The sequence below is a fragment of the Pogoniulus pusillus genome, chromosome 39 (genome assembly GCF_015220805.1).
Source record: "Pogoniulus pusillus isolate bPogPus1 chromosome 39, bPogPus1.pri, whole genome shotgun sequence".
Lineage (NCBI taxonomy): Eukaryota > Metazoa > Chordata > Aves > Piciformes > Lybiidae > Pogoniulus > Pogoniulus pusillus.
Window position 1 is genome coordinate 6,488,599 of NC_087302.1, and position 14,190 is coordinate 6,502,788.

At 51.7% G+C, this 14,190-nt stretch overlaps 1 protein-coding gene across 2 annotated transcripts in view; it reads left to right on the plus strand.

Annotated features, from left to right (window-relative positions):
* Window positions 1-12,485, plus strand: part of CTTNBP2NL (CTTNBP2 N-terminal like) — a 29,737-nt gene extending 17,252 nt beyond the window's left edge. For both annotated transcript variants that reach the window (XM_064173765.1, XM_064173764.1), the window contains exons 3-5: window positions 3,638-3,868; window positions 6,632-6,739; window positions 8,436-12,485. In XM_064173765.1, coding sequence (XP_064029835.1) covers window positions 3,638-3,868; window positions 6,632-6,739; window positions 8,436-9,902 — 1,806 coding nt within the window. In that variant the 3' untranslated portion in view covers window positions 9,903-12,485. The remainder of the gene's footprint in view (window positions 1-3,637; window positions 3,869-6,631; window positions 6,740-8,435) is intronic.
* Window positions 12,486-14,190: the final 1,705 nt, after the last annotated feature.

Here is a 14,190-nt window from a genome sequence, read left to right on the forward strand (position 1 = left end):
AAGGGCAGGTTGGACAAAGCCTTGAGCAGCCTGGGCTGGTGGGAGGTGTCCCTGCCCAGGGTGGTTGGAACTGGATGACCTTTAAAGTGCCTTCCAAGCCAAACCATTCTGTGAGTCTGTGAAGCTCTGAGCTGTCGAAGGCTTTTCCTAGTCTAGACATCTTTTAATTAAATGTTTATGTTCTGCTGGCTGCTGAGGAGGCAGAGCTGGACTGGAGCAGGCTCTCGGTGGCATGGCAGCCTCGTCTGTTTGTCATGCTGGTTCAGGGAAGCACTTAATTGCTCAGAGCAGCAAGGAAGAACTTCTTGTTCTCTCCCAGACAGGAAATAAACCACCCCACTGCATTCAGCAGCCCAGAGCCTGACACCGGGAGGAGCAGAGGGAAAACAAAGCTTTGGTCACACCTTCAGTGCTCAGAACTCAGAGGTTAGGGGTGCAGGGTGGACCTAATCCTAGATTTTGTTACAGGCTCACAGGATGTTAGGAGTTGGAAGGGACCCAAGGACATCATCCAGTCCAACCCCCCTGCCAGAGCAGGACAATCCTCTCTAACACAGATCACAGAGGAACACATCCAGAAAGGCTCCAGGGAAGGAGACTCCACAACCTCTCCGGGCAGCCTGTGCCAGGGCTCTGGGACCCTTCCAGTAAAGAAGTTCCCCCTTGTGTGAGACAGAACCTCTTCTGCTGCAACTTACACCCATTGCTCCTTGTCCTACCCCAGGGAGCAGTGAGCAGAGCCTGTCCCCCACTCCTGGCAGCCCTCAGACACTTATAAACCTTTATCAAATCCCCTCTCAGTCTTCTCCAGACTAAGCAGCCCCAGGGCCCCCAGCCTCTCCTCATCAGCCATGCCCTCCAGTCCCCTTATCACCCTCGTAGCCCTCTCCTGGACTCTCTCCAGCAGTTCCTGTCCCTCTTCAACTGGGGAGCCCAAAACTGAACACAGTATTCAAGATGATGTCTCAACAGGGCAGAGTAGAGGGGCAGGAGAACCTCCCTTGATCTCCTGGACACACTCTTCCTAATGCACCCAGGATCCCATTGGCCTCCTTGGCCAGCAGGGCACAATACTACTTGCCCAGGAGTAAACCTCTGAGCTGTCCTCTCGTTTGCTTACACCACTCAAGCCCTGCTGCCCCTCTCAGGGCTTTTTCCCATGCTTGTAAGTGGCTGCAGAGTGCCCAGCACCAGCGTGGGCTGGCTGTAAGGGGAGAGCAGCCAAGGCCAGCTGGATGAAGCTCCCAATTTGGATTTCCAGACTTCTATTTTTTTTTGCTCTCTTTTTTTTTTTGTTTTTTTTTTTTGTTTTCCCATGCCTGAGTCACTCAGAAAATTCCACACACACTTCAAGTGGGCTCTGGTTGAATCACTCTTCCAAATTGTTCAGAGAAGCTGAAGATTTCCTGCCCCTCAACCCCCAAAAAAAACCCAACCCAACAAAAAGCCTGCAGTTTTTCCTGTGATTCATTAAGCCAGGGCAGCTCCATTAGTCAGGGCCACCCTCCCATTTCCAGGGCTGATCTTTTCCTTCCTCTTCTTTCTGTGTGTGTGTGTGTGTGAAGTTAGAACAATACCTTTAAGTTCTCATCAAAGTCATCCACTGCTCCTGGTGGGCATTGCTGATAAAGAAGCAGAAGGAATCAGCTGCCAACCCTGGATGTGTTTAAGGGTGGTTTGGATGTGGTGCTGAGGGATGTGGATTAAGGTGAATCTTGTAGAGTGAGGTTCTAGGTTGGGCTTGGTGATCCTGAAGGGTTTGGGTGCCTCAGGTTTGAAGGTGTTGGGTGCCTGAAATTGAAGATATTGAGTGCTTTGGATTAAGGGTTTGGGTACCTCAGGTTTGAAAGTGTTGAGTGCCTCAGGTTTGAATGTGTTGAGTGCCTCAGATTTGAAGGGTTTAGGTGCCTGAAATTGAAGGTGTTGGGTGCCTCAGGTTTGAAGGTGTTGAGTGCCTCAGATTGAAGGGTTTGGGTACCTCAGGTTTGAAGGTGTTGAGTGCCTCAGGTTTGAAGGTGTTGAGTGCCTCAGGTTTGAAGGGTTTAGGTGCCTCAAATTGAAAGTGTTGGATGCCTCAGATTTGAAGGTGTTGGGTGCCTCAGCCCTGCCAGGACTCTACAGTGAGACACCAGCACAGGTCTCTCATGCTCAGCATTTACCCCACGACCCTGTGAGCTGAAATCAGTGATTAAATCTCTTGGAACCAAGATGGATCAGCTCTGAGGACTCTTTCCAGGCTGGATCTATTTGCCCCCCCACTTGTGCTTTCTGTTGCTTGCTTATCTGTTTCCATGTGGTTTCTTATCCTGGTGGGGAACATGTAGATAATACTGTTCTATCTTGTGGGTTTATGTAGTGCTGTTGTTTAGACCTCCACAACAGCTGTTCAGTAGGATAAGGCTGTTGGTATCCCAACAAACACATCTCCAGCTGGAATGGTTGATTCCAAACCCTCTTAACCGTAAAGCTTAGTAGATGTGAGCCTCCTTGGTTCTTGTGTGTCCCCAAGAGGCAGCAATTCTTATGTGTCACCAACAAAAAAAACCCCTAATCACTCTGATCTTGCTTCTTGAGAAACGAAGCTTTGTTTAGTCTGGATGAGAAGGCAAAGGGATTTTTATGAACCATTGAGAGATTTATAGGCTCTTGCAAGAGTAAAACTCTTCCATTGCTCAACCTGAAATTCTTTGATGGTGACCTCAAGCCAAGCACACCACTGCTCTTCCACCAGAGCAGCAGTCAATGATTAACTGAGCAAGAACTGATGTTTGCCTTCTTTTCCTTTGCACACCCCTGGAATGTCAGGGCAGAGGGAGCAGGTAGCTGTGGTATGAGGATGTTAGCGGGGATGCTGTGTTTGCATCCTTTGTCTCTAGTTAGTGTGGGGTTGGTTTTAGTGAGGGACCCATCACCTCTTGCCCATTTTGAATGCATTAATGAGCAGTTTTATTAGCTGGGAGCCAAACTGAAGCCTTAGATGTTAACAGCTTAAAAATCCTTTCTGATGGCAGGAGGTTTATTGTCCTCACTGGGAGCTTTTTATAGCCTTGCTCTCCTGGCTCAGAGTCTGCTGTTCTTCACCAGGAGGGTGGTGAGGAACAAGTTGGAACACTGGAGCAAGTTGCCCAGAGAATTTGTGGAGACTCCCGAGCCTGGAAATGTTCAAAGCCAGGCTGGATGGGTTCTTGAGCAGCCTGGTCTAGTAGGAGATGTCCCTGCCCATGGCAGGGGGTTGAACTGGATGATCTTTGGGATCCCTCCCAACCCGTTCTATGATTACAGGAAGAGTATGTGAAGAACCTGGTGTTGGTCCCTTTGTTACTGGCCTGATCCAGCTTGGCTTTGAAGGTCACACTGGTGGCCTGGCCTGCCCTGCTGTGCAGCAGGAACCTCTCTGCACTGGTTCCTGTTATGAATTCCTGTCTCTTGTCTGTTAACCTTGAACGTGACACTTGGGTTCCTTCAGAATGCTCTTCTTCTCCTGGCAGACAGCAGGGTATGAATCAGGCTGTGTTAAGATCTCTTTATCTGCAAGTGGAAAGCTGGGGAAGAGGGATACTCAACTGCAAATGGTTTCCTTCTTCAGCTGCTTTGCTGTTTCCTTCTCCTGAAATGCAGCTTTGTCCTTGTGTTGCAGGCCCAGCACAGAGACACCTTCATTGAGGAGCGCTATGGGAAGTACAACATCAGCGACCCACTAATGGCTTTGCAGAGAGATTTTGAGACTCTGAAAGAAGGAAATCACGGTGAAAAGCAGCCAGTATGCTCCAATCCCTTATCCATCTTGAAAGTGGTGATGAAACACTGCAAGAACATGCAGGAGAGGATGTTATCCCAACTGGCTGCTGCCGAGAGCAGGCACAGAAAGGTAGGTTCTGTTCAGACGAGTCGCGTTTTGGTCACAAGGTCGACTTAAATACCTGGAGTTTGGGTAGCCAAAAGCAATTTGCACCTTTGTCTGAACCTCTCACACAGTAAGATGCAGCTGTAAGCTCCTCCACTGGTGTCTAGAAGCTGCCTTTTCCAATGTCAGGTCTGTTTGCTGGGTGCTTGGGCCACCACCGTCCTGTCTTTTCTCAGCTATCTCTCTTGATTTGATTAAACCTTAACCAAATCATCTGCAGAGACCTCAAGTGCAAGGAGTCACATTCTGTTTCTCATCAAGAGGTTCAGAGCTGAACCCTCTTGTTTCATTGCTCATGGATATGGGTTAATTTCTTTTCCCTTAGCCTGTTTTGATGGGGATAAGACAGAGCCAGTTCCAGTCTGTGAGGAGTCTGAGGCATTAAAGAAACTTGAATCTGACATAAGCAGCCAACCAGCCTGGCTTGTGCAGCCCAAACACTGTGCTTAGGGTAGGCAGCTGGAGGCATTTTCAGCTTTTGGGTTGTCCTCTAAGTCACTGGAAGTATCAGCAAGGCTGTGGGTGACTTCTCAGCCAAGTATCCAACTAAGTCATGCTATTAAAGCCAGGTATTTCCCCCCCTCTCCTTGTGCAGAACTGGCCCTTGTGTACTTAAAGATATTTAAACAGTGTTTGGAAGCCTAAATTTCAGGAAGACTGAGGAGCTGAGCCTGTGGGGGGGTGAGGGGCAGGAGTTCTGGTGGTGAAACAGGACAGAAAACCTCTCAGGAAGTTTGTGTTCTGGGTTTTTTTCTTCTGGTTGAGTTAATAGAATTTCAGTTATTCCTGTAATTCAGCATCAAAGCTGAAGGAGCTCCTTCACAGGGTCCTTATGGCAAGCAGCTTCATTTCAAGAGCTCATCTTGTTCTTAAGTGGAAGAACAAATTGATGTGCTTTAAAATAAACTTTGCACTGCAGTCCTTAAATCCCCTGGAAGAAAGTGGGGGCAAAGCCTGGTGCTGAATTGCTGCTGAAACCTGAGTGAGGAGAGCATAGAGATAGGTAGTAGCTGAAGATGAGGCAGCAGTGTGCCCAGGTGGCCAAGAGAGCCAATGGCATCCTGGCCTGCATCAGGAACAGTGTGGCCAGTAGGACAAGGGAGGTTCTTCTTCCCCTGTACTCAGCACTGCTTAGGCCACACCTTGAGCACTGTGTCCAGTTCTGGGCCCCTCAATTCAAGAGAGATGTTGAGGTGCTGGAAGGCATCCAGAGAAGGGCAACAAAGCTGGTGAGGGGCCTGGAACACAAACCCTATGAGGAGAGGCTGAGGGAGCTGGGGGTGTGCAGCCTAGAGAAGAAGAGGCTCAGGGGTGACCTCATGGCTGTGTACAGCTACCTGAAGGGACACTGTAGCCAGGTGGGGGGTGGCCTCTTCTCCCAGGCAACCAGCAATAGAACAATAGAGCAAGGGGACACAGCATCTCCTTGGAGCTGTCAGTGCCTCTCTGCCCAGGTTGGGTAGGCTCTGGGGCATTTCCTCTGCTCCTCTGGGCTTTGTGTTCATGGTCCTGCTGGGATGTCTTGATGACCTTAGAGTGGCCTTTCAGTACCTGAAAGGGTCTACAAGAAAACTGGGGAGGAATTTTTTATGGGGGTTTACAGTGATAGGATGAGGAGCAGTGATTAAAAGCTGGCAGAGGGGAGACTGAGACTAGAGATTAAGAAGAAATTCTTCACAGGGAGGGTGGGGAGACACTGGAACAGGTTGCCTAGGGAGGTTTTGGATGCCCCCAAAGCCAAGTTGGATGAAGCCTTGAGCAAGCTGAGCTAGTGGGAGGTGTCCCTTGCCCATGGCATGGGCATTAGAACTAGATGGTCTTTAAGGTCCCTTCCAACCCAAACCATTCTGTGAACCTGTTCTATCAATCTGTGAGGGCATCATGCAGCCAGGGGTGGATTGCATCAGCTGCTCAGGGCTGCTCTGCAGCCTGGAGGAGAAATGTGTCACTTAGCTATTCAGTAGCCAAGTGAAGCTTTCCCAAGTCCTTTCATGAACTGACTCAACCATACCCAATAACAACATCCTGTGACATGTCCCAACACTGCTCTCTGGGAGTTTGGAGCTGAATTATAGAATCCTAGAGTCATAGAATGGTTTAGGTTGGAAGGGACCTCAAAGCTCAGCCAGTTCCAACCCCCTGGCCAAAGGCAGGGACACCTCCCACTAGAACAGGTCACTCAAGGCTTCATGCAGCCTGGCTTTGAACACCTCCAGGAAGATTGTGGAGCACAAAACCACCCAATGTGAGGTGGTAGAGTCACCATACCTGGAGGTGTTCAAGAAGAGCCTGTCTGGGGCACTTATTGCCATGGTCTGGTTGCTTGGCCAGGGCTGGGTGCTAGGTTGGACTGGCTGAGCTTGGAGCTCTCTTCCAACCTGTTTGATTCTGTGGTTCTATGAATAGTTTCACTTGTAAAAGACCTCCAAGCTCATCCACTCCAACCATCAATTTCACTGACCCAAGCATCACTTGACTGTGAGGGTGAGAGAGCACTGGCACAGGCTGCCCAGGGAGGTTGTGGAGTCTCCCTCTCTGGAGATATCCCAGACCTGCCTGGATGCATTTCTGTGTGATCTGCTCTGGGTAATGCTGCTCTGGCAGGGGGCTGGAGCAGATGATCCTGTAGGATGGACTGGATGATCTTAGAGGTCTCTTCCAAGCTGGTCGATCCTGTGACTGTGTTGTGTGATTGTCTGATCAGAGTGCCCCGTGTTTGCCTGGCAGGTGATCCTGGACCTGGAGGAGGAGCGGCAGCGGCACGCCCAGGACACGGCAGAGGGCGATGATGTCACCTACATGCTGGAGAAGGAGCGGGAGAGGCTCACCCAGCAGGTAGGGTTTGGGTGCTGGAAACGACCCAGCCCATGCAAACCTGGGGTTGCTGGGTGGTGAACTCAGTAGTTGATGTCTAATTGCACCTTGGTGTTGAAAGAGAAGTAGGCACCTCCCTCCTCTGTGGGGCCACTCCCAGCTTTTATCAGTTCGATCCATAGAATCAAGCAGGTGGGAAGAGAGCTCCAAGCTCAGCCAGCCCAACCTAGCACCCAGCCCTGCGCAACCAACCAGACCATGGCACTAAGTGCCCCAGCCAGGCTTGGCTGCAACACCTCCAGCCACAGCCACTCCACCACCTCCCTGGGCAGCCCATTCCAATGCCAATCACTCTCTCTGACAGGAGCTTCCTCCTAACATCCAGCCTCGACCTGCTCTGGCACAGCTTGAGGCTGTGTCCCCTTCTTCTGTTGCTGAGTGTCTGTCAGAAGAGCCCAACCCCACCTGGCTACAGCTTCCCTGCAGGCAGCTGCAGACAGCAATGAGCTCTGCCCTGAGCCTCCTCTTCTGCAGGCTGCACCCCCCCAGCTCCCTCAGCCTCTCCTCACAGGGCTGTGCTCCAGGCCCCTCCCCAGCCTTGCTGCCCTTCTCTGGACACCTTCCAGCACCTCAACATCTCTCTTGAATTGAGGAGCCCAGAACTGGACACAGCACTCCAGGGGTGGCCTGAGCAGTGCTGAGCACAGAGGCAAAAGAACCTCCCCTGTCCTGCTGCCCACACTGCTCCTGAGCCAGCCCAGGATGCCGTTGGCTCTGCTGCCCACCTGGGCACACACCAAAAACCAACCTGTATTTTTTGGAGGTGTTTTGGTGTTTTGGTAGCTGAGCAGTGCTTGAAGTCATTAATAGGCAATCAGATGCTTTGAAATCCTACTTCAGCCCTGAAAGCTGAGAAGTCCTCAAGAGCAGGGCTGCAATTGCAAATGACAGGGCTCTCCAGTCCTCAAATACAGAATAAGTCATGAAAGATCTCCTGGGGGAGTGCTTCAGAGCTGCTAATAAATATTTAAGCTACTGTTTTGTGTTACTCAAGCGCTGTAGTAGTCTTTAGTAAGCAGACAAAACACATCAGCGTTTTAGAGAGGCCATGCCTTGAAAAGGCAAAGCCACAAAGCAGCAAATGAGGCAGAAGGAAGCTCTGCTCCAGGTCGCTGGTTCAGCCAGCACTGGGCAGCCTGGGTGTAGATCTCACCAAAGGTCAGCTGTGAGCAAACGACTGCTAAGTGACAGCTCTTAGTACGTGCAGCATGAGTCACTCAGCAGGGCCTCGCAGGTTCCTGGGGTAGGAACTCCTTCACACAATCACACAATGCTCAGGGTTGGGAGAGATCTCCGGAGATCGAGTCCAAGCTGCCTGCCTGAGCAGGATCACCCAGGGCAGGGCACGCAGGAACACCTACAGGTGAGCTTTGAATGTGTCCAGAGAAGGAGACTCCACTACCCCTCTGGGCAGCACTCTCCCTTTACATCTCTCTGAACATGAATCACCTCTCAGTCTCCCTTTCTGCAGGCTGAGAAGGCTCAGCTCCCTCAGCCTTTCCTCATAAGAAAGATGTTCCTTGGCCATTGCCATCTTTTGCTGGGGAGTTTCTTCAAGATCCATAGCAACCCCATCCCCCCTTGGGGTGTCACACTTCATTTACTTCCAGGAGGTTTCACAGTTCCCCTTACAGCCCTTTTCATTCTCATCTTCCAGCTGGAGTTTGAGAAGTCCCAAGTGAAGAAGTTTGAAAAGGAACAGAAGAAGCTGTCGAGCCAGCTGGAGGAGGAAAGGGCACGGCACAAGCAGCTCTCCTCCATGCTTGTAGTGGAGTGCAAGAAAGCCACTGCCAAAGCAGCTGAAGAAGGGCAGAAGACAGCAGAGCTGAGCTTGAAACTGGAAAAGGAGAAGAGCAAGGTGAGTAAACTGGAAGAGGAGCTGGCGTCCAAGAGGAAGAGGGGCTTGCAGATGGAAGCACAAGTAGAGAAGCAGCTCTCAGAGTTTGACATTGAAAGAGAGCAGCTGAAAGCCAAGCTGAACAGAGAGGAGAACCGTACCAAAGCTCTCAAAGAGGAGGTGGAGTGTCTGAAGAAAGTCCTCAAAGAGCTGGAGGCTTCTTGCCAGGAGCAGAGTCCTCCCGAGCCTTCGCAGCCAAGCCCCTCGCTGATGTCCAGAGGTGTCACAACTGAGAGCCCTCCGGTGAGGTCTGTGTCCTGCCAGACCGAGGGCTTGCAGGCAGTGCCTGCCAGTGCCGGCAGAGCTGCCCAGGCCGTGCCCAGCCCCACTGCACCTCCTCTCTCCTATGCAAAATCCAACGGGCACTGTGAGGGTGAGGCGCAGGCTGGCAGCGAGCCGCTGCCGCCCAGCCCAGCGGAGGGCCAGGCGCAGAGGGAGAAGGCTGCAGCTGCAGCCTGGGACGGCGCAGTGGAGAACGGCTCTCCCGTCCGGACCGAGTCCCCCGTGCCCCTGGCGGCCCAGCTCTCCTCCGGCAGCGCCTCCCTGTCCCCCAGCAGCACGGCTGCCTCCTCGCTGACTCCTTCTCCCTGCTCCTCCCCGGTCCTGACCAAGCGCTTGGCGGGAGGCTCGGCCAGCAGCCCTGGCTACCAGTCCTCCTACCAAGTGGGCATCAACCAGCGCTTCCACGCCGCTCGGCACAAGTTCCAGGCGCAAGCCGAGCAGGACCATCAGGCGAGCGGGCTGCAGAGCCCTCCCTCCCGGGACCTCTCTCCCACTCTGGCAGATAACTCCGCTGCCAAGCAGCTGGCACGCAACACGGTCACGCAGGTGCTCTCCAGGTTCACCAGCCAGCAGGGGGCCATCAAACCTGTGTCCCCCAACAGCTCGCCCTTTGGCACGGACTACCGCAGCCTGGCAAACGCTGCCAGCCCCAGGAGCGACTCTGGCCACTCCCCGAGCCCTGCCAAGGTTTCCAGCCCTCTGAGCCCGTTGTCTCCCGGAATTAAGTCGCCAACCATTCCCAGAGCAGAAAGAGGGAACCCTCCACCCATCCCTCCAAAGAAGCCTGGCCTCGCTCAGTCGCCTGCTGCTCCCACTGCTCTCCCCAAAACCTCTGCCCAGGGACCCTCCCTGGGTGCCTCCATGGACGTGGCCAGCAGCTGCTCTAACACTACTGTGGTGTCAAACGGCAAAGACCTGGAGATCCTCCTGCCAACCAGCAGCTAGTCTCCAGGGACAGGGATGTGACATTCCACAGCTTAGCCTCCTACAGCTCAGACACTGTTTGATTTCCACTCCAGTTAATTTATTTCCATAGGAGCAGATTCTGTCTGTATAAAGCATTTAGTATATTGGGGTTGGGTTTGGGGTTGTTTTTTCTCCTTTTGGGTTTTTCTCTTTGTGGTAGGAAGGGAACTATTTTTTGGTGTGGAAGAAAACCTTACCTACAGCTTATACAGCAGCCTCAGAATGTCTCTGGCAGCAGCCAAATCGTTAGGGATAAGGAGAACCATGATCAAGTGGTGGGACCTAACTCAGCCTCTGATGGGACTGAACTGCTGCTTTTATATTATGCAGAAATCACTTTTGCAGACTTTTGGGGTTGTTTTGGTGTTTTTAACTCCAGATGAACCTTCTCTAACAAGTGCCTGAACTAAGCCTGTGATCTGAATGTGATTCTCTCAGCACGGTGAGGGGTGGGGACCCTCCAGCTGCAGAAAGGAGTTCTCCTCTGAGTCCTGAATGCTGAAGCCAGCCCTGGGTTTCTTCTGCATTCTGGCAATCTGCTGAGGTGAGTTTAGCAAATGTGCTGCCAGCTCTGGGAGGTGAGTGCCATGCTGAGGCTTGCAGCTACCCTTCAGCCTGCAGGAGGTGGCTCCTGGCTCTCTGAGGAAGCACACACAAGTTTCTTGGGGTAGAACTGAGCTGTGCCACAGCCCAGGGCACTTTCCTCTCGGTGTCCATCGTCCATGCAGTCCTTTTGCCTTCCCTATAAGGCTCTGCAGAGGTGCCTGTGTGCCCTGGGTGGCTGAACTCTGGCTTCTGCTTCATCACCTCCAATTTCCAAGCTCTTCAAGCACTCTACTATTGTGTGAACTTCTGAGAGAAGGATTTTGCTGTTACTTGACAGAGGTCTTGCTATTACTTGAAAAAAGCCCCAGCCATCACTCCTCCACGTGGCACAGGATTTTACTCCCATGGGATCTTCTGCTCCAAACAAAAGCAATAATCTTGTCCCTTCCTCAGCTCTCAGTTGTGTGCAGCTGAGCTGGATTTTCCCCCACCAGTGAGCTCTGGGATCTTGGCTGCAAATATGGAACCAAACCCTTGCTGTTGTGTGGTTGGACTGTGTGTTTCTAAGTGGTTTCACACCAAATACACAGTGTAGTAGGAAAATCCTGAGCTATTCTCAATGCTCTGCCTAATAGGAAGAAAATGTGGGAGTTTGTTGAGGTTAAGTGAAAGACTTTGCAAGGAGCTGGCAAAGTTTGAGGCAATTCTTGTGTGTGAAAAATGTCTTGGGCCCAAGAGGGGAGGAGCAGCTGATGGCTGTGCCGAAGGGTTTGTGCTGGCTGAGAGGTGCTGCCTGTCACTGGTGGCATGGCTGGTTTTGAGCCAGTACTGAGGAGAGCTGGGCTAAGGCAGCCCAGGCCAGGGACAGGGCTGGGAGCACAGCCCCCAGGGTCCTGCTCTTAAGTGGGGCTTAGGAACTGATCTGATTTAGATTCTCAGTGTAGAAGCTGCTCGGTGTGGGTTAAGGTCCAGCAGTGCCCTCTGCATCAGGGTCACTTTTGCAGCTCCCCACTGCCAGAGCCACTCTGTCCTGCCTGGTTTCTCCATGTCTCACTGGACAGAACACTTCCACCTTGGTGGAACATCCTGCAGCTGGAGGGTGCACCACTGCACGTGGCCTGGAAGGTTCCTTCTGGCTTTGAGCCTGGTTCTGGGGGACATCAGAGCTTGTGTGCTGCTTTGGGGTGGCTGTTGTGTGAGGTGACCCTGCTGTCCTGTCCCAGAACAAGAGGTTTAGAGAGGCCTTTTGGTAGCCTTTTCAAATCACACTGTGATTGCTGTGCTGCTGCTCCTGCTCCAGTGGAACAGGCTGTGTGTGAGACAGGCATTGAGAGAGACCTGGGCAGCAGCTTCTGGAAGCACATCTATCACTTTTGTTTGAAGTCTTCAGAGCAGACTTCTTCCTCCTGAGGAGAGGAAACAGAAAATCTGACAGGCAGGTGGATTTTTGGCCCCTGTATCACCTGGGACTCAAACGTGAGGCTTTTGTATACACTGCTTTAAGGTGTTTCTTTGCTTTTACATTAATCTAAGAGGTATTAGCCCCTTTCTTTATCCATAGCTCTAGAGAGGTGCCCTCTGGTGAAGTCTGTTAGGAGATGCACTGAGTTCTGTTCTTCTCCAGTCAGGGGGGATGCAGAGGAATGTATTTTTTTGCTAGTAGCTGATCAGAGAGAAACTAAGCACAAAGGTATTCAGATGGATCCAGCTAATTCAGTAAGACATTTAGGGTTAGGATTTAACTGTTGATGTAGATTCTGTGTGGAAGCAACTAAGTATTTCTTCTCTCAACTGCCACCTGTCAGAAGCAGATGTGGCTGCAGAGTTTGTCACTGGCTAATGGAGTCTGATGAAGTGCAAAACGTACACACTAAGTATTAACTCATTAACACCTGTAAATTTGTAAAGCCAAATGTACCAAGCTGAAGTCTTTAATCGTTTTTTTATAGCTGATGGCATTAAACATGTTACACATTCATACTATCAATAAAGGATTTTATTTTTCAGATGTGCAAATGGCTTCAGAAGTCCTTTGGATGTGTGGGGAGCAAGCAGGAAACAGCCCAGGAGGTGGTGGTCAAGTGGCAGGAGACAGCAAATTCCTTCAGGTTGTGGTAGGGTCACCAACAGGCTGCAGTCTGCTGTCCATACCTCACCTGAAAGGTGTTCTTGGTGGCAGTGCCATGGTTTAGAATCAGTCAGGGTTGGAAGGGACCACAAGGGTCAGCCAGTTCCGACCCCACTGCCATGCCCAGGGACACCCTACCTTCAGTCAGCCTCAGCCAGTCTGGCCTTAAACACCTCCAGGGATGAGGCTTCCACCACCTCCCTAGGTTAGGGACCTTTTCAGGCTCTCTCCACCCTCATGCTGAACAACTTCCTCCTAACATCCAGGCTGAATCTATCCATTTCCAGCTTTGTTCCATTACCCCCCAAGTCCTGTCACTCCCTGACAGCCTCAAAAGTCCTTCCCCAGCTTTCTTGTAGCTCCCTTAAGGTGCTGTGTCTAGGTTCTAATTGGAATTCCCAGAGACTCAAATATATTTGATAGAACCAATAACAATCTATAGGATGCCCTAGAACCAATAAGAATTTATAGGATGCCCTTCCCTCTTCCCCCTTCTTTCCCAAAAGAAAAGGAATTAGATGGAGAGAGAGGAGAGGTTTGCACACCCAAATCAATAATCTCAATGTGATTTGGAAGTTAAAAGTTTAACAAGAAAGAAAAGGTATCTGAGGGAGGGAAGTTACAAAGGTGTAAGGGAGGGGAAACAAGGGACAGAACATGTAAATATACAACCAGATTTGATGGCAGTGAGTTTTGTGCACCTGTGGTGATGATGTCCATGTGGTGAGACAAAGAGCAGCAGGAAAACAGGAATGGGGATGCAGGCAGGCATGGGGGGGGAGAGGGAGCAGCTGTCCCCCTGCTTTTAGGCAGGAAGGAGGAGTGGGCTAAACCATCACCTGTTAGTGTTCAGACCCACCCCTGGGGAGGGCTCAAGACCACCTGAAGTCAGGTTCAAGACCACTCCTCCCAGGAGGGTTAACCCTGTGCTGAAAGGCCAGTTTAGGTGCCAGGGCACAGCAAGCTCTGCACGACACAGAGGCTTTTAGCCTGCTTAAAGCAGAAGCAGTTTTCCAGATGTAGCTCTTTGCTGCAGTGCTCTGGCGTGGCCCTGGCTGCTGCGGGGGTAAATGAACCCCTGGGCTTTGGGGTGAGGTGCCAGGGCCCTGCTGATCTTTTCAGGCTGGACACAGAATGTCTGGTGGAGGTTCCCTGGGTACTGTGGAGGAGCACAGCTCAGGGATGCCACAGAGTACTGTGTCAGAACTGTTCCAAGCCAGCAGGGCCACTGGCTCCAGCAAGGTCCCCTCTGCCCGAGCTGCAGGATGTCTCTGCAGGGAACCAGCACTTGGCTTCCCTGGAGAGTTTGGGGCTGCTCCAGGTGCTTCCCAGCCCAGCCTCCGGGCTGAGGCCACAGCTGTGTTATCTCCAGCGCACACCTCGGCTCTGACCTGATTTTCTTATCTTCACATCAGCTCAGCTGAGCAGGTTTTGCAGCAACCTGGGCAGAAGCTCTTTGTCTCCTTGGGCTTGGTGCCACTTTGCAGTAGTGTTGGGTCCCTGCTTTGGCACAGCCCAAGCAGCAGCCACCAAACAAGCTCCACATCCTGCTGCCACCATCTCCACCGCAGCCAAGGAGCCTGGCCCAGGCTG